Source organism: Salvelinus alpinus, chromosome 6 (assembly GCF_045679555.1).
Source record: "Salvelinus alpinus chromosome 6, SLU_Salpinus.1, whole genome shotgun sequence".
Classification (NCBI taxonomy): domain Eukaryota; kingdom Metazoa; phylum Chordata; class Actinopteri; order Salmoniformes; family Salmonidae; genus Salvelinus; species Salvelinus alpinus.
In genome coordinates, this window is record NC_092091.1 from 45,893,015 (window position 1) to 45,918,428 (window position 25,414).

The 25,414-nt window shown below is 43.7% G+C and overlaps 1 protein-coding gene across 1 annotated transcript; it reads right to left on the reverse strand.

The window, feature by feature from the left end:
- Positions 1-9,533: 9,533 nt before the first annotated feature.
- LOC139577564 (prostaglandin G/H synthase 2-like) lies at positions 9,534-18,183 on the reverse strand. Its single transcript, XM_071404656.1, has 10 exons — positions 18,056-18,183; positions 17,602-17,718; positions 17,358-17,501; positions 17,013-17,156; positions 16,447-16,628; positions 14,294-14,377; positions 13,939-14,185; positions 11,752-12,038; positions 11,315-11,462; positions 9,534-10,469 (listed from the first exon to the last, which is right to left on the reverse strand). The coding sequence occupies exons 1-10, from the start codon at positions 18,117-18,119 to the stop codon at positions 10,057-10,059; spliced, it is 1,830 nt and encodes a 609-aa protein (XP_071260757.1). The 5' UTR covers positions 18,120-18,183; the 3' UTR covers positions 9,534-10,056.
- Between the last annotated feature and the right edge of the window lie 7,231 nt (positions 18,184-25,414).

The window sequence follows — 25,414 nt, forward strand, 5'->3', positions numbered from 1 at the left end:
TTAAAGAAAATTCAACCCCAAAACTATGTTCTGGTATGTGTTTCATTATTGCATTGTTGATATCGTCCTAAAATGTTTTGCATGTCAGCAATCAAGTTTTGAAGCTATATAACTTTCAAAATACAGAAATACAGTTGGTATGATGCATAATAGATCAGTTCCAAACCTCTCTGCCAATAAAAGCTAGTTTTCAGGTTAGGCTACATTTCCCTCTCATTAGGCCCTTCTGCTCTGGTGGATTTATCCACACTGTTGTTAATGTACCACTTTGGTGTCCTTCCCTCCCCACTCAGATCACTTACAGACCGTCCTAGAGACATTCTTGCTCGACATAGTTTTTTTGCTTAAAAAAGACATGATAATTATTTATTTTTTACCACATTAAAATTATTATTCGGTTTTTTTCCGCCCAAATTCCGTTTTCTTGGTTTTGTTTTTCCAGGTTTCGGATTTCCCCCATTTTTTTCTGGTTTACCCCAGTTTTTCACACTTTTTTTTATGGAAAAACAACAACATTGGATTTTCTGTGTTCACAATAATGCTTAAACTGCATCAGGGGATTACTTTTGAGGGCTGGGAAAAATATAAGATACTTTGTTTTTTAGGGTAGTTGCCCTTTAATTCAGTGAGCTGCCCTGTACTGTTGTTTGGTTAGCAGGTTTTCTGTAGTGCAGTAAGCACACATGTGATGTGATTTGGCCAGCAACAGAATGGGTGGAGTAAAAGACCAGCAACACTCCGTATTATTCAGGTTCACCATATATACATTCTACAGACCCTACTGAGTATTGCCTACAATACTTTTACTGCAGCACCGAGAATAGTTTTTGCTCTAAGCCAATATGCATTCCCTATACAGTGATTCGCATTGGGGGCATTTATTTGATCTTGGAACATGCTTTAAAACCCACATTTTATGCAAATGTAACTTGAATATGAACAAACACAAATCATTGTTAATGTTTCAATAACGATTTTTGAATGGTCATGGACACCTTTCTACTATTACGTGTGGGAGTTTCATTTTGAAAATGTCTGAAATTCCGTGACCCGGATGTGTGTTTTAATGTTGCTGACGAGATGGCAAATCAAATGCCTGCTTGTGCTGCCACTGGACAGCGAAAAAAACAAGTATGTTAACCTTTATTCATTGTAATTTGAATTAGTTCAGTAGTTAAGTGTTGAGCTAGATTACATACTGCATCTCAAATAATTTCGGTGACATCAAAGCTATTGCTAGCTAGCTGAAATTTAGCTAGCTAGCAGGCTCAGCTAAATACAAATCTCTTCGCTTGAAGAGGAGGAGTAGGGATTGGACCAAAGCGCAGCGTGTTGTGAAGACATAATGCAGTTTATTAAAGTAAAGTCGAAACACGAAAACACTTAAACAAACTACAAAACAAATAAACGATGTAGACAGACCTGGACTTGATTGCTTACAAATAAACGAAGAACGCACGAACAGGAACAGACTACATACACGAACGACAAAACGAAACAGTCCCGTGTGGTAAACATACAGACACAGGAGACAACCACCCACAACAAACAATGTGAAACAACCTACCTTAATATGGTTCTCAATCAGAGGAAACGTAAAACACCTGCCTCTAATTGAGAACCATATCAGGCAACCCAATAACCAACATAGAAACACATAACATAGAATGCCCACCCCAACTCACGCCCTGACCAACTAAACACATACAAAAACAAGAGAAAACAGGTCAGGAACGTGACACCTGCTAACTTTCTTTGTTGTTCATTTTAAGGTTGGAACCAACATGCAGTACCTCAAGCAGGAAGAGGCCAGAACCATTTGTCCGCCAGCTCAGGGACTAGCTACACTATTCACAGCCTTGTGTAATGTTCAATGTTATTGCATTGCTGGACTTTTTGAAACTTTCTGAATTTAATTTAATTTTTTGTACAAATAAAAGTAAATGTCTTTGATGTTTATTTGTTTTAACTGTTAGTGATAATTTCATAAGTCAATTTGTGTTATGAATGACCAAAGGTGTCAGACTTTATAATAAGTACAGCGTCAAATGATACGAGGCATTTATGTATGTGTTATAAATGACCAAAGGAGTCTGACTTTAAATTACAGTTGAAGTTGGAAGTTTACATCCACTTAGGTTGGAGTCATTAAAACTCGTTTTTCAACCACTCCACAAAGTTCTTGTTAACAAACTGTAGTTTTGGCAAGTCGGTTAGGACATCTACTTTGTGCATGATACAAGTAATTTTTCCAACAATTGTTTACAGACAGATTATTTCACTTATAATTCACTGTATCTCAATTCCAGTGGGTCAGAAGTTTACATACACTAAGTTGACTGCCTTAAGAACAAGTGTATCTTTAATTCTGTGTAAAACATGTATCTTTCATCAAAGTTTATGATGAGTATTTCTGTTATTTGACGTGGCTCTCTGCAATTACTCCGGATATTTTGGAGGCATTTCTCAACATGGCGCCAATGTAAACCGATATTTGTGGATATAAATATGCACATTATCGAACAAAACAAATGTATTGTGTAACATGATGTCCTATGAGTGTCATCTGATGAAGATCATCAAAGGTTAGTAATTCTCTCTATTTCTAATTTATCTCTATTTCTGCTTTTTGTGACTACTATCTTTTGTTGGGAAAATGGCTGTGTTTTTCTGTGGCTATGTACTGAGCTAACATAATTGTTTGGTGTGCTTTCCCCGTAAATCCTTTTTGAAATCAGACATGTTGGCTGGATTCACAACATGTGTAGCTTTAATTTGCTGTCTTTCATGTGTGATTTCATGAAAGATTGATTTTTATAGTAATATATTTGAATTTGGCACGCTACATTTTTTCTGGATTTTGGCCAAGTGGGACAATACCGTCCCAACTATCCCAGAGAAGTTAATGCAACCGCTGTGTCAGATTTTTTTTTAACTTTACGTAAAAAGCACACCATGCAATAATCTGAGACGGCGCTCAGATGTAACAACATTTCTCCGCCATGTTGGAGTCAACAGAAATACGAAATTAAATCATAAATATTCCCTTACCTTTGATTATCTTCATCAGAATGCACTGCCAGGAATCCTAGTTCCACAATAAATCGTTGTTTTGTTCGATAATGTCCATTACTTATGTCCAATTAGCTACTTTTGCTAGCATGTGTAGTACACGTGTCCAAATGCTCGTGCAGATGCAGGCAAACGTCGGACGAAAACTCCAAAACGTTATATTACAAGTCGAATAAACTGGTCAATCTTCAGGCGGTTGTTATCATTTATATCCAATAAGGTTCCAACCGGAGAATTCTTTTCAGTCTCTATAAGTAATGGAACGCATGGCGATATCATGAGGAAAGTGCGTGACTAAGAACTGGCACTCTGCCAGACCACTGACTCAAACACCTCCCATCCGGTCCCACATCACAGTATAGGCTTCATTCAGCGTTCTACAGACTGTTGACATCTAGTGGAAGGCGTAGGAAGTGCAAACAGATCCATATATTACAGGGAATTGAATAGGCGATGAGTTTAACATCGACCAGTCTCAGAATTCTCACTTCCTGTTTGGATTTTTTTCTCAGGTTTTTGCCTGCCATATGAGTTCTGTTATACTCACAGACATCATTCAGAGTGTTTTATATCCAATAGTAATAATAATATGCATATATTAGCATCTGGGACAGAGTAGGAGGAAGTTCACTATGGGCACACAATTCATCCAAAAGTGAAAATGCTGCCCCCTATATCAAAGAAGTTAAACAGCTTGGAAAATTCCAGAAAATTATGTCATGGCTTTAGAATGTCATGGGCGGAAGTGTCTGGGAATGGGATTAGGTGTAATGTGACTAACATGACATCACTTTAGAGTGTATGCCATCCTCCAGCACAACATGTCACCCTTTATAAAGCTGTTTATATCATATTCGACATAATGGGTTATGTCACATTTGACATTGGTGATTAAATCACACAGTTATGCCACATTTATGGCATAACCCTTTAAAAAGCATGACATAGGGTTACAGATGCTTTGTAACACATGTATGAAGGCTTTATGAAGCCGAACGTCATTTAAAGCGAGAGCCAGATAATTGTATGTATGGTGTACAGAGATGATGTAGTAAAATCATGTTAAACACTATTATTGCACACGGAGTGAATCCATTCAACTTAGTATGTGTAAAGGCAGTCATTGTTGTTCTCCTCCTCAGACGAGGAGGAGCATGGATCGGACCAAGATGCGGATTGGTGATTAATCATACTTTTAATGAAAACAGCAAACAAGACACTACAAAACTACAAAACAACAAACGTGACTAACCTTCAACCGTCCTGTGTGGCCCAAACACTGACACAGGAACAAACACCCACAAAACCCCAGTGAAACCCTGGCTGCCTTAGTATGACTCTCAATCAGAGACAAACGATACACACCTGTCTCTAATTGAGAATCATACCAGGCCGAACACAAAACCCAACATAGAAATACAAAACATAGACTACCCACCCAACACTCACGCCCTGACCAATAAAGACATAAAAACAAGAGAAAACAGGTCAGGAACGTGACAGAACCCCCCCCTTAAGGTGCGAACTCCGGGCGCACCAGCACAAAGTCTAGGGGAGGGTCTGGGTGGGCGTCTGTCCACGGTGGCGGCTCTGGCGGTGGACGAGGTCCCCACCCCACCATAGTCACTCCCCGCTTCCGTATCCCCCTCCCAATGACCACCCTCCAACTCAACCCACCTAAATAAAGGGGCAGCATCGGGATAAGGGGCAGCAGCTCCGGGATAAGGGGCAGCAGCTCCGGGATAAGGGGCAGCAGCTCCGGGATAAGGGGCAGCAGCTCCGGGATAAGGGGCAGCAGCTCCGGACTGACTGGCAGCTCCTGACTGTAGGGCAGCTCATGACTGTAGGGCAGCTCATGACTGTAGGGCAGCTCATGACTGTAGGGCAGCTCATGACTGTAGGGCAGCTCATGACTGTAGGGCAGCTCATGACTGTCTGACGGCTCCGGCAGATCCTGTCTGGTTGGCGTCTCTGGCAGATCCTGTCTGGTTGACGTCTCTGGCAGATCCTGTCTGGTTGACGTCTCTGGCAGATCCTGTCTGGTTGGCGTCTCTGGCAGATCCTGTCTGGTTGGCGGCCCTGGCAGATCCTGACTGACGACTGGCTCTAGCGGCTCCTGACTGACTATCGGCTCTGACGGCTCGGGACAGACGGGCGGCTCTAATGGCTCGGGACAGACGGATGGCTCAGACGGCACTGGGCAGACGGATGGCTCAGACGGCACTGGGGAGACGGATGGCTCAGATGGCGCTGGGGAGACGGATGGCTCAGATGGCGCTATGGAGACGGATGGCTCAGATGGCGCTTGGCAGACGGGCAGTTCAGGCGCCGCTGGGCAGACGGGCAGTTCAGGCACCGCTGGGCAGACGGCAGACTCTGGCCGGCTGAGACGCACTATAGGCCTGGTGCGTGGTACCGGAACTGGAGGTACCGGGCTGAGGGCACGCACCTCAGGGCGAGTGCGGGGAACAGGAACAGGGCACACTGGACTCTCGTGGCGCACTCTAGGCCTGGTGCGTGGTACCGGAACTGGAGGTACCGGGCTGAGGGCACGCACCTCAAGGCGAGTGCGGGGAGAAGGAACAGTGCGTCCAGGGCTCTGGAGACGCACAGGAGGCTTGGTGCATGGTGCCGGAACTGGAGGCACTGGGCTGGAGACACGCACCATAGGGAGAGTGCGTGGAAGAGGAACAGGGCTCTGGAGATGCACTGGAAGCCTGGTGCGTGGTGTAGGCACTGGTGGTACTGAGCTGGGGTGGGAAGGTGGCGCCGGATATACCGGACCGTGAAGGAGGACACGTGCTCTTGAGCACCGAGCCTCCCCAACCTTACCAGGTTGAATGGTCCCCGTAGCCCTGCCAGTGCGGCGAGGTGGAATAGCCCGCACTGGGCTATGCAGGCGAACCGGGGACACCACCTGTAAGGCTGGTGCCATGTACGCCGGCCCGAGGAGACGTACTGGAGACCAGATACGTTGGGCCGGCTTCATGGCACTCGGCTCGATGCCCAACCTAGCCCTCCCAGTGCGGCAAGGTGGAATAGCCCGCACTGGGCTAAGCACGCGTACTGGGGACACCGTGCGCTTTACCGCATAACACGGTGTCTGACCAGTACGACGCCCTCTTACTCCACGGCAAGCCCGGGGAGTTGGCTCAGGTATCCAACCCGGCTTCGCCACACTCCCCTTTAGCCCCCCCCCCCCCCCCAAGACATTTTTGGGTGAGCCTCTCGGGCTTCCAGCCTCTCATACGTGCTGCCTCCTCAATCCACCGCTCCTGGGCTGTGGCTGCCTTCTTCTCCTCCCGCGAGCGGCGATTCACACCAACCTTAGCCCAGGGTCCTTCTCCGTTGAATATTTGTTCCCAACTCCATTCCTCTTCTCTCCATTGCTTTAGTTCCTCTCCTCCGGCTCCAATCCGCTTGGTCCTGTTGTGGTGGGTGTTTCTGTAAAGGCAGTCATTGTTGTTCTCCTCCTCAGACGAGGAGGAGCATGGATCGGACCAAGATGCGGATTGGTGATTAATCATACTTTTAATGAAAACAGCAAACAAGACACTACAAAACTACAAAACAACAAACGTGACTAACCTTCAACCGTCCTGTGTGGCCCAAACACTGACACAGGAACAAACACCCACAAAACCCCAGTGAAACCCTGGCTGCCTTAGTATGACTCTCAATCAGAGACAAACGATACACACCTGTCTCTAATTGAGAATCATACCAGGCCGAACGCAAAACCCAACATAGAAATACAAAACATAGACTACCCACCCAACACTCACGCCCTGACCAATAAAGACATAAAAACAAGAGAAAACAGGTCAGGAACGTGACAGTATGTGGCTTGTTAATTAAGCAAAATTTTACTCCTGAACTTATTTAGGCTTGCCATAACAAAGGGGTAGAATACTTATTGACTCAAGAAATTTCAGCTTTTTATTCATTATTAATTTGTAAAAATTAATTCCATAATTCAACTTTGACATTATAGGGTATTATGTGTAAACCAGTGACATTTTTTTTATTTGATACATTTTGAATTCAGACTGTAACACAGCAAAATCTGAAAAAAGTAAAAGGCTGTGAATATTTTCTGAAGGCATTGTAGATGTCCTGGAGGGTGGGAGCTCAGTCCCAGTGATGTACAGGGCCGTCTTCTCCACCCACTGGAGGGCCTTGCAGTCAGCAATTCCCGGACCAAGCTCTCGATGGTACAGCGGTAGCATCTGGAGAGGACCCAGGGTGGCATACCACATTTCTTCAGCCGTTGCACCCTCTTAACTAGAGTAGTGGTGTTATTGGTCCATGTCACGTTCTCGGTGATGTGCACACAGGGGGATTTACAACTACTGACTCTCTGCTGCAGTCCCATTGATGTGAATCGGGGCGTGTTCCCTCCTCTGCTTCCTGAAGTCAACAATCAACTTCTTTGTTTTGCTGACGTTGCGGGAGACGTTGTTGTCCTTACACCACAACTCCAGTTCACTTACCTCCTCCCTTTAGACTGACTCGTCGCTGTTGGTTATCAGGCCTACAACCTTGGTGTTGTCAGCAGACGTGGTGATGGAGTTGGTGCCATGCTAAGCCATGCAGTCGTGGGTGAACAGGAAGTACAGCAGAGGGCTGAGGACACATCTCTGGGTGACCCCTGTGTTAAGAGTCAGTGTGGAGGAGGGGTTGTTGCCAATCCTCACAGCCTGTAGTTTGCCCGTCAAGAAATCCAGGATCCAGTTGCAGAGGGTGGTGTCCAGACCCAGGGCTCTGAGCTTGGTCTTGAGCTTGGAGGGAACAATAGGGTTGAATGCTGAACTGTAGTCAATAAAGTTCCTTCTCACATAGGTGTTCCTCTTGTCCAGATGTGTTACTGCAGTGTGAATAGCGATGGAAATGGCATCTTCCGTGGATCTGTTGGTGGATAAGCAAATTGGAGTGGGTCCAGCATGCCTGGCCTTGATGTGGGCCATGACCAGACTCTTGGCGCACTTCATGATGACTGGGGTGAGTGCGACGGAGCGATAGTCATTTGGGCATGTCACCTTGTTTTTCTTAGGCACTTGTCATATTAAAGTGTGTGTGTGTGCGTGTGTGCGTGTGTGTGTGTGTCCCAATCTAAGTTTGTAGCTCCTGCAGCAGATATGTGACCCGTTTCAGGAAAACAGGCGTATGTCGTGGGTCACGAGAGTCATTTTTATCTGCGTTTTTTGGCAGAATGGCCTTCTGAAACATGTGAACTTTCATGCCATCTGTAAATAGAAATACAATTGTTAAATTACGAGCCTAGTTGGTTTAGCCACAGAAAAGGTCAGCAACCTTCCCACTAGCCATGATTGGCTGAGATAATGAGTTCAGATTGGTCTGCCATATAGCACGCTTATGTCTATTTGAGCTGGTTAGTATGTGTAGGTAATTCTGTCTAACGCTGCTTTTAAAAAATATATATTGCTTTATAGAACTGCATAAGTGTTGCTCTCCACTTTCTGGAGGACTGAGTTTTGAAATCAGTGGAATTAGTGTATGATAGCTAAGGAGATGGAGAAAACGCCTGTCTCTGGATTACATCTTCAAACTCAGGGCAACCCTGACATCCGTGACAGGGAGAAGTGTCCAACCATGATGTATACGGGTAAGATAGTCTAGCTAGCTACATTTTCAGATGTTACTTGTTTCTAATTTTGACTAAGTCGTTTTCATTTCAAGTTAGTGTACTGTTAACTGGCTCACTAGACAACGTTACGTGTATGATCGTATTATTCATTTCTCAGAGCCATTTGCTTGGCTAGTTATAACCTGATATTAGCTAGCTAACATTTAACCTGGTTGGTTAGCTACCTGCAGGTTCATGCAGGGTAGTAACGTCATGAGTTGCGGTTCATTGTTTAGCTAGCTACATCACAAAAGACTCCAGTATGCAAGTGTCCTTTTTAATAGAATGTCACTGGGACAACTGTTAGCCAGTTAGATTGGGTGCTTGACTGCTGTTGTTAGGACAGAATACTTGGATCAACCCTTAAGAGATTGGTGGAGCTAAAGCTTAAGAGGGTGTGAACGATGCTGAATGGGTGTGGACAAAGAAGAGCTCTCCAGTAGGTACCAAAGCAGTCAAGGCCATTTTCTCAAAAGTGAGGTTATACGTTTATCAACTTTGATAGCAGAATTACTTTCCCAATGTTCCCCAAAAGCAGTGTATGATATACCATTTTGTTTCTGCTTTTATCCAATGTAAAAAAAACAATTTCAAATTTTGCTATGTAAGACCGAGTCAAGGCGGTCAGTCACATATGGAGGACAGAAAAGGGGAGAGAGGAAGAGGGAGGTTTGGCAGCACTGAGACAAGAACCTCTAACTACATTTTTATCTTCGCACAAAGTGCCCTCAAACAAAAATACATGAATTGAGAATAAGGATAGCAATCTCTGCTGCAGTGTCATTTAGCAAATGTGAAAAGATGAAGTCATGTATTTCATTATAGACAGTGTTTTATTTGAACAATAAGGAGTCAGCTCAAGAATAAAAATACACAAAGAAAATACTTTAAGGGTTACAGTATCACAGTACAATGGACTTTACATACCTAGCTATCTTTACCCTTGCATAATAAGTGGAGAAGCAGCTGTAAGTTAGGTGGAATGTAACATTGTAACATGCAGCTAAGATGGAATGTTAGAGTCATGTTGTCAACTAAACGTGTTGAATTCAAGTATCAGTTGTTAAACAAAGTAAAATGACAAACAAACACAAACAATATTGCTAGTGCTATTTCTGAGGTCAATAAAATTACATAATACATTAAATTAGCTCTTAGAATAAATATAACCCTAACATAAGGATTGGTTTTCTTTAAACTTACAAAAGTCATGTCAAAACAATGAGACATTACAAAAAACATTTCTCAATAACACTTCAAGAATACAATAAATTAAATAAATATTAACATAAATAAATACATTAAATGCTTATACATTTAAATGCTTAATTGTCTTATCAGAGCTCAGTGGTCCTTTCTCTTAGAAGTACTGTGGGGTTGGGATCGTTACTTCCCGAATGTACCGTACTGGAATTAATGACATTGGATCCATTGTCTTTTACGTCGGGCACATGAAAGGATGCCAAAGGGCAGGGGCCCTTGATGTTGCTGCACACCAGACTCTGTAGGGACGCTGTGTTGATGATGTTAAAGCCGATGCTCCCACCGAAGGTGCTGGGCTTCCAGTACTCTGGCGAACAAATGGGGTTTCCCATCAGGCCTTTCAAGGAGTAGGGGGCGCCCATCTCCACCATGGTCTCCCCAAAGATGGCATTGGTTCTTGGCTTCTCCACCAGCAGGCCTGGGTAGAGCTCCACAGCATCCACATGCCCATACATCTCCTCCAGCTCTGCAGCCATCTCCTTATCCCCTGAGAAACACACACAGAGAGGGGGAAATTTTACATTACTCAGTCTGGCTTCTGGGAGAAAGGGTTAGGTTAGGTCCTCTACTCAACCTGGCTTATCTCAGTCTGACTAAACTGATGTGGACATTATGATGACGACACACTGATGAAATGTATCTACATCTGACCTCGTGTCTTGCCATCTGTGTTTTGTCTACAGAACAAGTGTTAGTGAAAACGATACAAGTTTGAGAGCTGTTTCATAAGCATTTAGAGATTGAGTTTCCATACTTGATGCAATACAATACACATGGAAAGTACGTCAAACTCATTCAACATCTTTCTCTTTCACTCTTACTCTCTCTGTCTCTCGCTCTTTTTCACACATTCTTTTTCACACACACACTTTTTTGTTTATTCTCACACTGTCATTAAAGAAAAGCTTCTTCTTTCTGAGAGGAATGCAGTAGGCCTGTGTGAGGCAGTGTAGAGCTTGTCGACCTCCCAGACGCCCCTCTGCCTGTTTACACCCGGCTCTCTGCCATCACTAACTGCTTACACTATCTTTAACTAAAGTGCACATCTGTTTGCCTTTGCTGTAGCCCTTAAAAGGAGCTCAGTATTGCTCCAATATAACTTACAGCAGCACGCTCCATCTGCCCAGGCTAGTTTTATTACTATTTTAATGATCTTCCATCCATCCCTTTACAGGCCTTAATTGAAAGCAGTATACCACAGGATGTCACACCTTCTACTGCTAATTCTACTAAACGATCACTATATTACAATCTTATCACTATATACTCAATCCCAATGCTTAGGATGATAAGTGTTTATGTAATAGCTGTGATGCTAATGGTGGTTCTCACCTGTGAGGTCTTCGAAGGAGATGTATGGCGTCATGGAGAAGCGTTTCCTGTAGGCGTTGAGGGACTGGTAGCGCATCTGTCTGCTGTTCTCTATGGACTTCAGAGCCACCATTAGCACTGCAGGGGGGACATTACGACCTCCAGCAACCTAAGGAGGAACGAGGGACAAGATGTAAGTCGACCAGCCTTAAACAACAATGAGTTTCTCTTTATTTTGAATGACTGACATTCCCTCAGGGTAAGCACTAAAGAAAAAATATATAAAGTCTGCTGAAAACTCACATAATAACATGCAACATTACCATTATCATTCACCCACATTTCAACCATGGTTCACCAGGCCCCATTTACATTCCTAATTCTGAACCACACCGTAAGCAGCCACCCAGAGCCCACAGTGTACAACCTAAATCCCACACAAAAAAAGAGCCTCTTACCCGTCCAGCAATCTGCTTGGTGAAGGACTCCACCAGGTTGGTGATTCCATGTGTGGTGACCACAGAGGTGTTGAAGACAAACTGTGGGTAGGAGTAGACCTGCTCCTGGATGTGGAAGGCGTCGGGCATCAGTGGGTGCCAGTGGTACAGGGTGTTGAACTCTGATGCGATGCGGTTCTGATACTGGAAACGCTCTTTGAAGAGAAGCTCTGGGTCGAACTTCAGCTTGAAGTGATAGCCGCTCAGGTGCTGCACGTAGTCCTCGATCACAATTTTGATGGTCTCACCTACAGCAAGGATGCAAGGAGAGGGGCAATTAGTTATAATCTTTGTTGTTTCTTTATATATGCATGCATCTCTTTACTTCAGGTTGTCCCACTGGAACAAAATCCCTTTTACAAGAGTGATATCAACTCTCAAGTGTTGTTTTGAACCCCAATTTACATGGCGCCATTAAACTGCTGTCATGTTAGGTTTATTTACACAGTGACCGATCGACAACTTTTGTTAACTGACATTAACACATTTGACATTTTAGTCATTTAGCAGAGCTCTTATCCAGAGCGACTTACAGGAGCAATTAGGGTTAAGTGCCTTGCTCACTCAATCTCACTCCAATGCTGTTCATTGACTACAGCTCAGCGTTCAACACCATAGTACCCACGAAGATCATCACTAAGCTAGAGACTCTGGGACTAAACACCTCCCTCTGCAACTGGATCCTGGACTTCCTGACGGGCCACCCCCAGGTGGTAAGAGTAGGCAACAACACATCTGCCACGCTGATCCTTAACACTGGGGCCCATCAGGGGTGTGTACTTAGTCGCCTCCTGTATTTCCTGTTCACCCACGACTGCGTGGCCAAACACGACTCCAACGTCATCATTAAGTTTGCTGACGACACAACAGTGGTAGGCCTGATCACCGACAACGATGAGACGGCTTATAGGGAGGTCAGAGAACTGGCAGTGTGGTGCCAGGACAACAACCTCTCCCTCAATGTGAGCAACACTAAGTAGCTGATCGTGGACTACAGGAAAAGGTGGGCCGAACAGGCCCCCATTAACATTGATGGGGCTGTAGTGGAGTGAGTCGAGAGATTCAAGTTCCTTGGTGTCCACATCATCAACGAACTATCATGGTCCAAACATACCGAGACAGCCGTGAAGAGGGCACGACAAAATCTTTTCACCTCAGGAGACTGAAAAGATTTGGCATGGGTCCTCAGATCCTCAAAAGGTTCTACAGCTGCACCATCGAGAGCATCCTGACCGGTTGCATCACTGCCTGGTATGGCAACTGCTCGGCATCTGACCGTAAGCCGCTACAGAGGGTAGTGCGAACGGTCCAGTACATCACAGGGGCCAAGCTTCCAGCCATCCAGGACCTATATAATAGGCGGTGTCAGAGGAAAGCCCATAAAATTGTCAGAGACTCCAGTCACCCAAGTTATAGACTGTTTTCTCTGTTACCGCATGGCAAGCGGTACCGGAGCGCCATGTCTAGGACCAAAAGGCTCCACAGCTTCTAACCCCAAGCCATAAGACTGCTGAACAATTCATAAAATCGACAATAAAATCAGCAATTTACGTTGACACCCCTCCCTTTTGTACACTGCTGCTACTCGCTGTTTGTTTGTTACTTATGCATAGTCACTTCGCCCCCTGTATATAGCCTCGTTATTGTTATTGTGTTACTTTTATTTTTGTGTACTTGGTAAATATTTTGTTCTTCTTGAACTGCACTGTTGGTTAATGTAAGTAAGCATTTCATGGTAAAGTCTACACTTCTTGTATTCGGCGCATGTGACAAATAAAGTTTGATTTGATTTACTATCAAGGACTTCATGTAAAAGGAGAAGACCATAGAGAGGAAGTGAAAACAATGAGCACTGCTGTAAATATGGGTTCACACTGTTTCATTAGGTCGAAATACAATAGAATTTTGGGTCTGGATAGAATTTTGTAGAATATTGGGTCTGCATACAATATTATAGAATATAATAGCTGTTTGCAAGTAAATGCAATATTTGATCGGCACAAGCTACAATAGACAATGTCAATCCAGATACTATGTAAGATCTGCAGGATCTGACCACATGGCTTCCTTGTGATAATGAGCAGCAAGTCCTATACACCTATACATACACCTATACATCTTCACATACTGCTCGCTTAGACTGCTTACCAATGAGAATGAGGCGAGATGTCTGGAAGAGCCTATCATCATCCCAGTCCGGATGTACCTCCTTCAGGACATCACAGACTCGGTTGTGTTCTCTCAGCCAGATGGTAGCATACATCATAAGACCAGGCACCAGGCCGAATGCCTCATGGCCCACAGCGAAGCGGTGAGACTCAGGGACATGGGGAGGGTAGTGCATATCCGCCCCTACCTCCTTCACTGTAGGTGGGTACACCTCACCCTCCAACACCTATAGAGAGTAAAGGTGAGAGAAGAGACAGTCAGCTGGGCATATGACAAACAGAATCTGTTCAGTGATGTTCAAGGTTATTTATAGTTGACAAGATCTGTCCAGTACCTGAAACTTCAGCTTGCCATCCTTGAAGAGCCGCAGTTTGTGTTGCCTCTCAAGGTTATCACCGTAAATGTGACCCAGGTCCACCTGGAAATCAAGCATTGAAGTGAGTCACATACAGATGTAGGATCTTAATTTGAACAAGTTTGCTACAGCAGGAAAATAATCCTGCAGCAACAGGAAAAGTTAATTATTATGTGGATTATAATGAATGGATATTTTTGTAAGGGTTGATACATTTTTAGTAAGGGAAAATAAAGTCTGAGTTTTCAAAATGGAAATTACAAACTTCAGAAGCTTTTTTAAACCTCAAATACACTATAAGGTTTACATTTCCTACATTGCAGGAAAGCGCTCCTGCAACAGGGTGATCAATTTAAGATCCTACAGTGTATTCGGAAAGTATTCAGACCCCTTGACTTTTTTCACATTTTGTTACGTTACAGCCTTCTAAAATTGATTTAAAAATAATTATTCCCTCAATCTACACACGATACCCCATAATGACAAAGCAAAAACTGTTTGCAAATATATAAAAAATTAAAAACTGAAATATCACGTTTACATAAGTATTCAGACCCTTTACTCAGTACTTTGGTGAAGCACCTTTGGCAGCGATTATAGCCTTGAGTCTTCTTGTGTGTGGCGCTACAAACTTGGCACACCTGTATTTGGGGAGTTTCTCCCATTCTTCTCTACAAATCCTCTCAAGCTCTGTCAGGTTGGATGGGGAGTGTCGCTGCACAACTATTTCCAGGTCTCTCCAGAGAAGTTCGATTGGATTCAAGTCCTGGCTTTAGCTGGGCCACTCAAGGACATTCAGAGACTTGCTCCGAAGCCACTCCTGCATTGTCTTGGCTGTGTGCTTAGGGTCATTGTCCTGTTGGAAGGTGAACATTCACCCCAGTCTGAGGTCCTGAGCACTCTGGAGCAGGTTTTCATCAAGGATCTCTCTGTACTTAACTCCGTTCATCTTTCCCTTGATCCTGACTAGTCTCACAGTCCCTGCCGTTGAAAAACATCCCGACAGCATGAAGCTGCCACAACCATGCTTCACCGTATGGATGGTGCTAGGTTTCCTCCAGACGTGACGCTTGGCATTAAGGCCAAAGAGTTCCATCTTGTTTTCATCAGACTAGAGAATCTTGTTTCTCATGGTTTGAGTCCTTTAGGTGCCTTTTGGCCATCTCCAAGCGGGCTGTCATGTGCCTTTTACTGAGGAGTGGCTTTCGTCTGGCCATTTTACCATAAAGGCCTGATTGGTGGAGTGCTGCAGAGATTGTGGTCCTTCTAGAAGGTTCTCCCATCTCCATAGAGAAACTCTGGAGCTCTGTCAGAGTGATCATCAGGTTCTTGGTCATCTCCTTGACCAATGCCCTTCTCTCCCGATTGCTCAGTTTGGTTGGGCGACCAGCTCTAGGAAGAGTCTTGGTGGTTCCAAACTTTTTCCATTTAAGAATGATGGAGGCCATTGTGTTCTTGGGGACCTTCAATGATGCAGAAATGGTACCCTTCCCTCGATCTTTGCCATGACAAAATCCTGACTCAGAGCTCTACGGACAATTCCTTTGACCTCATGGCTAGGTTTTTGCTCTGACATTTACTGTCAACTGTTGGACCTTATATTCACAGGTGTGTGCCTTTCCAAATCATGTCCAATCAATTTAAATTTACCACAGGTGGACTCCAATAAAGTTGTAGAAACATCTCAAAGATGATCAATGGAAACAGGACGCACCTGAGCTCAATTTCGAGTCTCATAGAAAGTCTCCTATCTGAATACTTATGTAAATAAGGTATTTCTGTTTTTTTATTTTTAATACATTTTCAAACATTTCTAAAAAGCTGTTTTTGCTTTGTCATTATGGGGTATTGTGTGTAGATTGATGAGAAAAATAAATAATGTAATAGATTTTATAATAATGCTGTAATGTAACAAAATGTGGAAAAAGTCAAGGGGTCTGAATACTTTCCGAATGTACTGTACGTAGATCTACATACATAAGAGATGTCTTCCTTCAGTTAACTCAATCTCTAAGGTGAGACCAGGGTTGCCAAGACCCAACTAGCCCCCCTGTCATTTGATCCCTGGGCAAAACCATGTTGTAATGTTCAGTGATGTTATTGTGCTGGTGCTGTCCAGTGTTGGTACTCACCCCGTGGCCCTTGGCTTTAGTGAAGGCCGGCCCCATCTTCTGGTCGGATTTGAAGAACTGGTGGGTGAAGTGTTGGGCAAAGAAGGCAAACATCAGACTGGAGCCCTGAGGGTCTGGGATAAACTTCCTCCTGATCAGGAGCTTCTTTGCCATCATCTCGGCATTAGGCAGCTCCTTCTTACCTGAATGGAGGAAAGCAGAGAGATTGGTTTAATTTAGAGGTTTGCTTTTTTAAATGTTGTAGTTTTATAAGATATACAGGAGATGGTGCTTGTTTTTATCATTAACTGAAATATATTGCCAATACAATAGAATAACCTGATCCTATGTCCACCAAACCAAAAGCATGCATGGGAATGCCACACAAATTTTGGTGTGGCTCAGTGAGTATGATTTTCCCTCACAGTAAACCTCAGGCAAGCAGCCAGCTCTACTCTACAGGGACTGTCAGACATGTGCATGATGTAATGAAGCTATGGAGGTGAGGCATCGTTCAAAAATCTGAGAGAACAGGTTTGGATAGAGAGAGCGAGAGAGAGAGAGAAAGAGAGAAAGAGCTTGCTTACCTACGACTCCCATAGGAGTTGGGCAATCCTTGGGCAGAGGAGGGAGCGTGCGTGTGTAGTAGGAGAGATTTGAGTAGGCTTCCCAGCTTTTATAATCATAGTCTGTATTGAAAGTCGGGGGGCTGTCAATCAGATGAGAGCGAGCTGTAGACAGAGAGAGCACAATTCATGAACATGAATTCAAAATAAACTGTGATGACTTTGTATGTTATTGTATTGGTAGCCCTACTTTTTGAATGGCCTAGTTTTGACTAAACTTCACATCACTCGTTTTTTGACATGATCAAATGGCAAGAGAGGAAACCTCATCAAGACTACTGTACGATGCTATTGAACTCAACTCACATGTCAGAACATATCTCATGATAGCATCCCTGAGGAATGATACGCTATTGATGATGTTCCAGAGCCCCTTGTAGTGGGTGAGGAGGTAATGCACTGTGTTCGGGGTTGGCTTTAGAGACACTTTAATCCACGTGAATAATGTAGCTGTTAAATCAAGATAAAAGCATATTAATAAGGTGTCTAGGGAGAAAAAAATAAAGGATTTTTTTTAAATGTTGATTTGTTTATATAGGATACAACTTACGTTGTGTGCAGTTGTGGCCATAAAATCCCGTGCGTGTGCAATCGCAATCATAGTCGTCGGCGCCCATGGCCGTACACACGCCACGGTTCTGGCATGGCTGTGAGCAGCAAGGGTTGCCTGCATAAAAACATTTTTGGTTAAGTTAGACTAAGTGTAATAAATGATGATCACATAAACATGTAATTATCTGATTATTTCGATGTACATATTGGCCTACATATCAAATAATTCACATAGATTGGTTATATATCCAAATATAGCAAAGGCTATCAATTTATATAGCCCTAAAAAAAATATGTTCGATAGCTGATAGAAAATGAATTAGATTAACTCAAATAAAAAATAAAAAGAGTGAATAAAATGTTTAGAAACATTTTGGTAACACATTGCAAACAAAACAAACACATTTAGACAGCACCAACGCTTCATAATTACTCTCCCATCATGTTTTTACCTCCTTCGCAGACAAATATTATGCCTAGAGACAGAAATAAAAGCGCCGATATGCTTCTGTTCATTCCAATGCCTTTTACCGATAGCGCCCCTCTGTTTTTCTCTCCAGTTTAAGGTTGTGAATGAAGCTGTCTGCAGCGAGGACACGTTTTATAGTAGGCCTACTGGGTGTGGGCTTGAGCGTGACAACCTAAATTATTCGCTCACCAAGTGGTGTCGTCGACCCATTGAAGCGTTATGCTTATCGATAGATTAAAATGGACTGACCAGTGGAAATATTTGTGATGATGACTTTGATCATAATGAGCCATCTCAGTCTAGCGAATATTAATTAAGCTATAGGAAACACACTCTTTTTTAATGTTATTCAGGTTTCAAGAAGATATAGGATAGGCTATAGATATTACAGTAATGTGACTGTTGAATTTGCTATTAATTCATTTAACAAATCCATATTATGTTGCTAATGTTAATCTTACTTGATAATGACTGAATCTCAATCAATTTAATAGTACTGGTCAACGAATAATGTCCACATTGAACGTGTATTATATTGCCAGACTTTTTAAATCCTATTTGGTATGGGTGCTTGGGGGAAATGTAATTCATAGCTTGTATTATAGGCCACAAATAGGTGACATTTAAATGTTTAAAAAAATCCACCTCAGTATTTTCAGACCACCAGCCAGCCTCTCCACAAAATCTCGCAAATGTTCAGTCTGAGAATCAAGAATCAAGCTAGTTTTTGCACGCCCTCGAGTGGGCATTTTACGCACACCAAACATAGAGCATAATGGGAAATGGATTAACGTTCTCCTAGCAGCAGGAAATCATGCTAGCGTAAATATTTCCTCCAAAATAAAAGTCCCCCTCCAAAGACACTCAACTTTGGGAATATCGACTGTTTTTAATCACATCTTGGAAAAAATACTTAGATAATTTGATGTAATATTAATTGTAATATTTTATTGTTTATACCAGCATTTATTTGAAAGCTTACACAAATACTGGTACGTTGAAAGCTATTGTGTATTTAACATAATACACTTTTAATAACATACAAAATATATGTTATAGGAATTATTGGAGTCTAAGAATTTACATCTAGTCTCTTGTGCTGGGCAACTGGTGTAATACAGAGTACTGGTGACTCCTTAGTCCACCCACTCCATTCACAGCAATGCAATTAATTGTAGGCTATATAAAATATATATTGGTCTATAGCCAGGGGCATGCTGCAACACTCAGACATAATTTACAAACAAAGCATGTATTTAGTGAGTGCGCAAGATCAGAGGCAGTAGGGATGACCAGCGATGTACTCTTGATAATTGTGTGAATTAGACCATTTTCCTGTCCTGCTAAGCATTCAAAATGTAACGAGTCCTTTTGGGTGTCAGGAGAAAAAAGTACATTGTTTACTTTAGGAATGTAGTGAAGTATAAAGTTGTCAAAAATATAAAAAGTAATGTAAAGTACAGATACCCCAAAAGACTACTTAAGTAGTACTTTCAAGTATTTTTACATCACTGACTCTCATGGGACGCCTTTGAGGTCAGATAGGTAGGCTAGCCTATAGCAATATCTCTAATACAACCCATGCGCCACATTTCAGGTTTTGATTTGTCCCCCCAAAAGTTCTGACTTCCTACATTATCAAAGCTAGAAGTTGAATTGCGCTACAGAGGTGCATAGGTTTTGAGAGACCGTGTTTAGCACCTCCTGCTCATCGTACACAGTGGAACCATACTTCTGCATATGATTACATATGTTCTAGGATTTATGAGCTGAAGTTAAGTGGGAAAATAACTGGCATTCCTCTATGTTGCATGTTTGTTACAATACAAACACCTTAGGCCTACTATGTAGGACATAGCCTATTTAACCATTTTGACATGCTGCCCTTGCGAGATTGCTGTGCGCAGTGGTGTGTTAAGTGTATTGACTTCCTGATCTTTATGGAATTGGCAAGTCAAAGATAATATATTTGCCTTATTAGACCACAATTTAATTCCATTGTTAGCCAATTCGATCATAACTTGAAATATCTTACATTTTCTACAACTCAGCAAGGAATGATAAACCCTCCTTTGAATGACCTTTATGCGATTCATAAAATGATCAACCACTGAAGATATTTGGCAAATAGTGATGTCTGATCTTTCTGGAATTGATTATGCGCAGCATCCTTAACCGGATGATTCCAATCTAGCAGATTAGGCTAACATGACTAACCTAGCGATGATTAGGCTACTAGTGATGAGAAGTTAGGCTCTTTTTACTGTCTCAGATCTTTTCAACTCGTTCAGTCAAAAGCACAAATCTTTCGACTCATTTTCTTAATTTGTGCCGAGGTAAAAGTGGGGTTGGAAGTACTTAGTAAGGTCTTTGGAATCTACATTGGCAAGAAAAAGTATGTGAACCCTTTGGAATTATCTGGATTTCTGCATAAATTGGTAATCAAATTTGATCTGATCTTCATCTAAGTCACAACAATAGACAAACATTGTGCGCTTAAACTAATAACACACAAAGTATTGTATTTTTCATTTAACATTCACAGTGTAGGTTGGGAAAAGTATGTGAACCCCTAGGCTAATGACTTTTCCAAAAGCTAATTGGAGTCAGCAAACCTGGAGTCCAATCAATGAGACGAGATTGGAGATGTTGGTTAGCGCTGCCTTGCCCTATAAAAGACACTCACAAAATGTGAGTTTGCTATTCACAAGAAGCATTGCCTGATGTGAACCATGCCTTGAACAAAAGAGATCTCAGAATACCTATGATTAAGAATTGTTGACTTGCATAAAGCTGGAAAGGGTTACACAAGTATCTCTAAAAGCATTGATGTTCATCAGGCCACGGTAAGACAAATTGTCTATAAATGGAGAAAGTTCAGCACTGTTGCTACTCTCCCTAGGAGTGGCCGTCCTGCAAAGATGACTGCAAGAGCACAGCACAGAATGCTCAATGAGGTTAAGAAGAATCCTAGAGTGTCAGCTAAAGACTTACAGAAATCTCTGGAACATGCTAACATCTTTGTTGACAAGTTTACGATACGTAAAACACTAAACAAGAATGGTGTTCATGGGAGGGCACCACTGAAGAAGCCACCGCTGTCCAAAAAAAACATTGCTGCACGTCTGAAGTTTGCAAAAGTGCACCTGGATGTTCCAAAGCGATACTGCCAAAATATTCTGTGGATAGATTAAACTACAGTTGAGTTTTTTGGAAGGAACACACAACACTATGTGTGGAGAAAAAAAGGCACAGAACACCAACATCAAAACCTCATCCCAACTGTAAAGTATGGTGGAGGGATCATCATGGTTTGGGGCTGCTTTGCTGCCTCAGGGCCTGGACAGCTTGCTATCATCGACGGAAAAATGAATTCCCAGGTTTATCAAGACATTTTACATGAGAATGTCGTGTCCCATGTACATCTTTTTATATCTTTTTTCTTCGCATATCTTTTTATATTTTTTCTAACCTCAACTTCAAAATACTCTCCTGCAACCCACCTCACACAATGTAGTGTGGATCTGCTTTTTTCTGAAGTATTTTCTTTACTCCTGAATCAGAACCCCAACAGAAGCTAGCCAGCTGACTAGCTAGTAGTCAGCTAACTACTGCTAGCGGTCATCAGCAAACCTTTAGTTTGGAAAACTCTCGCCAGACTGCACAACGCGATTCTAACCAGAGCATACCGGACCTATTTTCTCTCTATATCACCGGATTCCCACCGCAAGCTCTGAACCTTTTCACCTGGATCATCGCAACTAGCTAGCTGCAATCCGAGTGTCTACTTCCTATCATTGCTATGCAGACGACACACAATTAATCTTCTCCTTTCCCCCCTCTGATAACCAGGTGGTGAATCGCATCTCTGCATGTCTGGCAGACATATCAGTGTGGATGACGGATCACCACCTCAAGCTGAACCTCGGCAAGACGGAGCTGCTCTTCCTCCCGGGGAAGGACTGCCCGTTCCATGATATCGCCATCACGGTTGACAACTCCATTGTGTCCTCCTCCCAGAGTGCTAAGAACCTTGGCGTGATCCTGGACAACACCCTGTCGTTCTCAACTAACATCAAGGCGGTGACCCGTTCCTGTAGGTTCATGCTCTACAACATTCGCAGAGTACGACCCTGCCTCACGCAGGAAGCGGCGCAGGTCCTAATCCAGGCACTTGTCATCTCCCGTCTGGATTACTGCAACTCGCTGTTGGCTGGGCTCCCTGCCTGTGCCATTAAACCCCTACAACTCATCCAGAACGCCGCAGCCCGTCTGGTGTTCAACTTTCCCAAGTTCTCTCACGTCACCCCGCTCCTCCGCTCTCTCCACTGGCTTCCAGTTGAAGCTCGCATCCGCTACAAGACCATGGTGCTTGCCTACGGAGCTGTGAGGGGAACGGCACCTCCGTACCTTCAGGCTCTGATCAGGCCCTACACCCAAACAAGGGCACTGCGTTCATCCACCTCTGGCCTGCTCGCCTCCCTACCTCTGAGGAAGTACAGTTCCCGCTCAGCCCAGTCAAAACTGTTCGCTGCTCTGGCACCCCAATGGTGGAACAAACTCCCTCACGACGCCAGGTCAGCGGAGTCAATCACCACCTTCCGGAGACACCTGAAACCCCACCTCTTTAAGGAATACCTAGGATAGGATAAAGTAATCCTTCTAACCCCCCCCCCCCCCCCCCCTAAAAGAGTTAGATGCACTATTGTAAAGTGGTTGTTCCACTGGATATCATAAGGTGAATGCACCAATTTGTAAGTCGCTCTGGATAAGAGCGTCTGCTAAATGACTTAAATGTAAATGTAAATGTACTCCTGGCTAACGTCTCTGTTCCAAAGCAAGCACCAACTAGCCTGGAGCTAGCCCATGCTAGGCCCATCTCCCGGCTAGCTGAAGAGTTCCATCAGCCACTCCTGGGCTACTATACCTATTTTGCCAATTGGCCTGGACCCATTTTACTGACGGTGCAGAGCCCCGCCGGTCATTCACGACTGGACTACGGACGAAATCTGCCCGAGGGGGTTATTCAACTGGCCCCTCCGTCGCGACGTCCCCTGAATGCCCATCTGCTAGCCTGCTAGCCACGGACCGCTAGCTGTCTAGGTCCATCGGACAATTTCTTGGGCCACTATACCTATTCTGCCAATTGAACTGGTCCCCTTTACCACACGGAACCCTACTAATCCATCACGACTGGTCTACCGAAGTAAACGCACGAGGAGGCTCCGCACGAGGAGGCTATAAACAGACTTCCCCATCGCGACGTACCTCTGAGGCCCTTCTGCTAGCTTGCTATCCCCGGCCCGCTAACTGTCTGAATTGCCGTGTCTCCAACCAGCCTCACTACTCACTGGACCCTTATGATCACTCGGCTACGCATGCCTCTCCTTAATGTCAATATGCCTTGTCCATTGCTGTTCTGGTTAGTGATTATTGTCTTATTTCACTGTAGAGCCTCTAGCCCTGTTCAATATACCGTAGTCAACCCTTTAGTTCAACCTCCCACACATGCGATGACATCACCTGGTTTCAATGGTGTTTCTAAAGACAATATCTCTCTCATCATCACTCAATGCCTAGGTCTACCTCCACTGTATTCACATCCTACCATACCTTTGTCTGTACATTATGCCTTGAATCTATTCTATCGCGCCCAGAAACCTGCTCCTTTTAATCTTTGTTCCGGACGTACTAGACGACCAGTTCTTATAGCCTTTAGCCGTACCCTTATCCTACTTCTCCTCTGTTCCTCTGGTGATGTAGAGGTTAATCCAGGCCCTGCAGTGCCTAGCTCCACTCCTATTCCCCAGGTGCTCTCATTTGTTGACTTCTGTAACCGTAAAAGCCTTGGTTTCATGCATGTTAACATTAGAAGCCTCCTCCCTAAGTTTGTTTTATTCACTGCTTTAGCACACTCTGCCAACCCGGATGTCCTAGCCGTGTCTGAATCCTGGCTTAGGAAGACCACCAAAAACCCAGAAATTTCCATCCCTAGCTATAACTTTTCCCGACAAGATAGAACTGCCAAAGGGGGCAGTGTTGCAATCTACTGCAGAGATAGCCTGCAGAGTACTGTCTTACTATCCAGGTCTGTACCCAAACAATTCGAGCTTCTACTCTTAAAAATCCACCTTTCCAGAAACAAGTGTCTCACTGTTGCCGCTTGCTATAGACCACCCTCTGCCCCCAGCTGTGCTCTGGACACCATATGTGAACTGATTGCCCCCCATCTATCTTCAGAGCTCATGCTGCTAGGTGACCTAAACTGGGACATGCTTAACACCCTGGCCATCCTACAATCTAAGCTTGATGCCCTCAATCTCACACAAATTATCAATGAACCTACCAGGTACAACCCCAAAGCTGTAAACAAGGACACCTTCATAGATATCATCCTAACCAACTTGCCCTCCAAATACACCTCTGCTGTTTTCAACAGATATCATCCTAACCAACTTGCCCTCCAAATACACCTCTGCTGTTTTCAACAGATATCATCCTAACCAACTTGCCCTCCAAATACACCTCTGCTGTTTTCAACAGATGGAGGCAGCGATCACTGCCTCCATACCTGCATCCATAATGGGTCTGCGGTCAAATGACCACCCCTCTTCACTGTCAAACGCTCCCTATAACACTTCAGCGAGCAGGCCTTTCTTATCGACCTGGCCCGGGTATCCTGGAAGGATATTGACCTCATCCCGTCAGTAGAGGATGCCTGGTTGTTCTTTAAAAGTGCCTTCCTCACCACCTTAAATAAGCATGCCCATTCAAAAAATGTAGGACCAGGAACAGATATAGCCCTTGGTTCTCTCCAGACCTGACTGCCCTTGACCAGCACAAAAACATCCTGTGGCGTTCTGCATTAGCATCAAATAGCCCCCGTGATATGCAACTTTTCAGGGAAGTTAGGAACCAATATACACAGGCAGTTAGGAAAGCTAAGGCTAGCTTTTTCAAGCAGAAATGTGCATCCTGTAGCAGAAACTCAAAAAAGTTCTGGGACACTGTAAAGTCCATGGAGAATAAGAGCACCTCCTCCTAGCTGCCCACTGCACTGAGGCTAGGAAACACTGTCACCACCGATAAATCCACAATGAGAATTTCAATAAGCATTTTTCTACGGCAGGCCATGGTTTCCACCTGGCTACCTGCCCAAGCCTCCCCCATTTCTCCCTCACCCAAATCCAGATAGCTGATGTTCTGAAAGAGCTGCAAAATCTGGACCCATACAAATCAGCCGGGCTAGACAATCTGGACCCTCTCTTTCTAAAATTATCTGCAGAAATTGTTGCAACAACCTATTACTAGCCTGTTCAACCTCTCTTTCGTAACGTCTGAG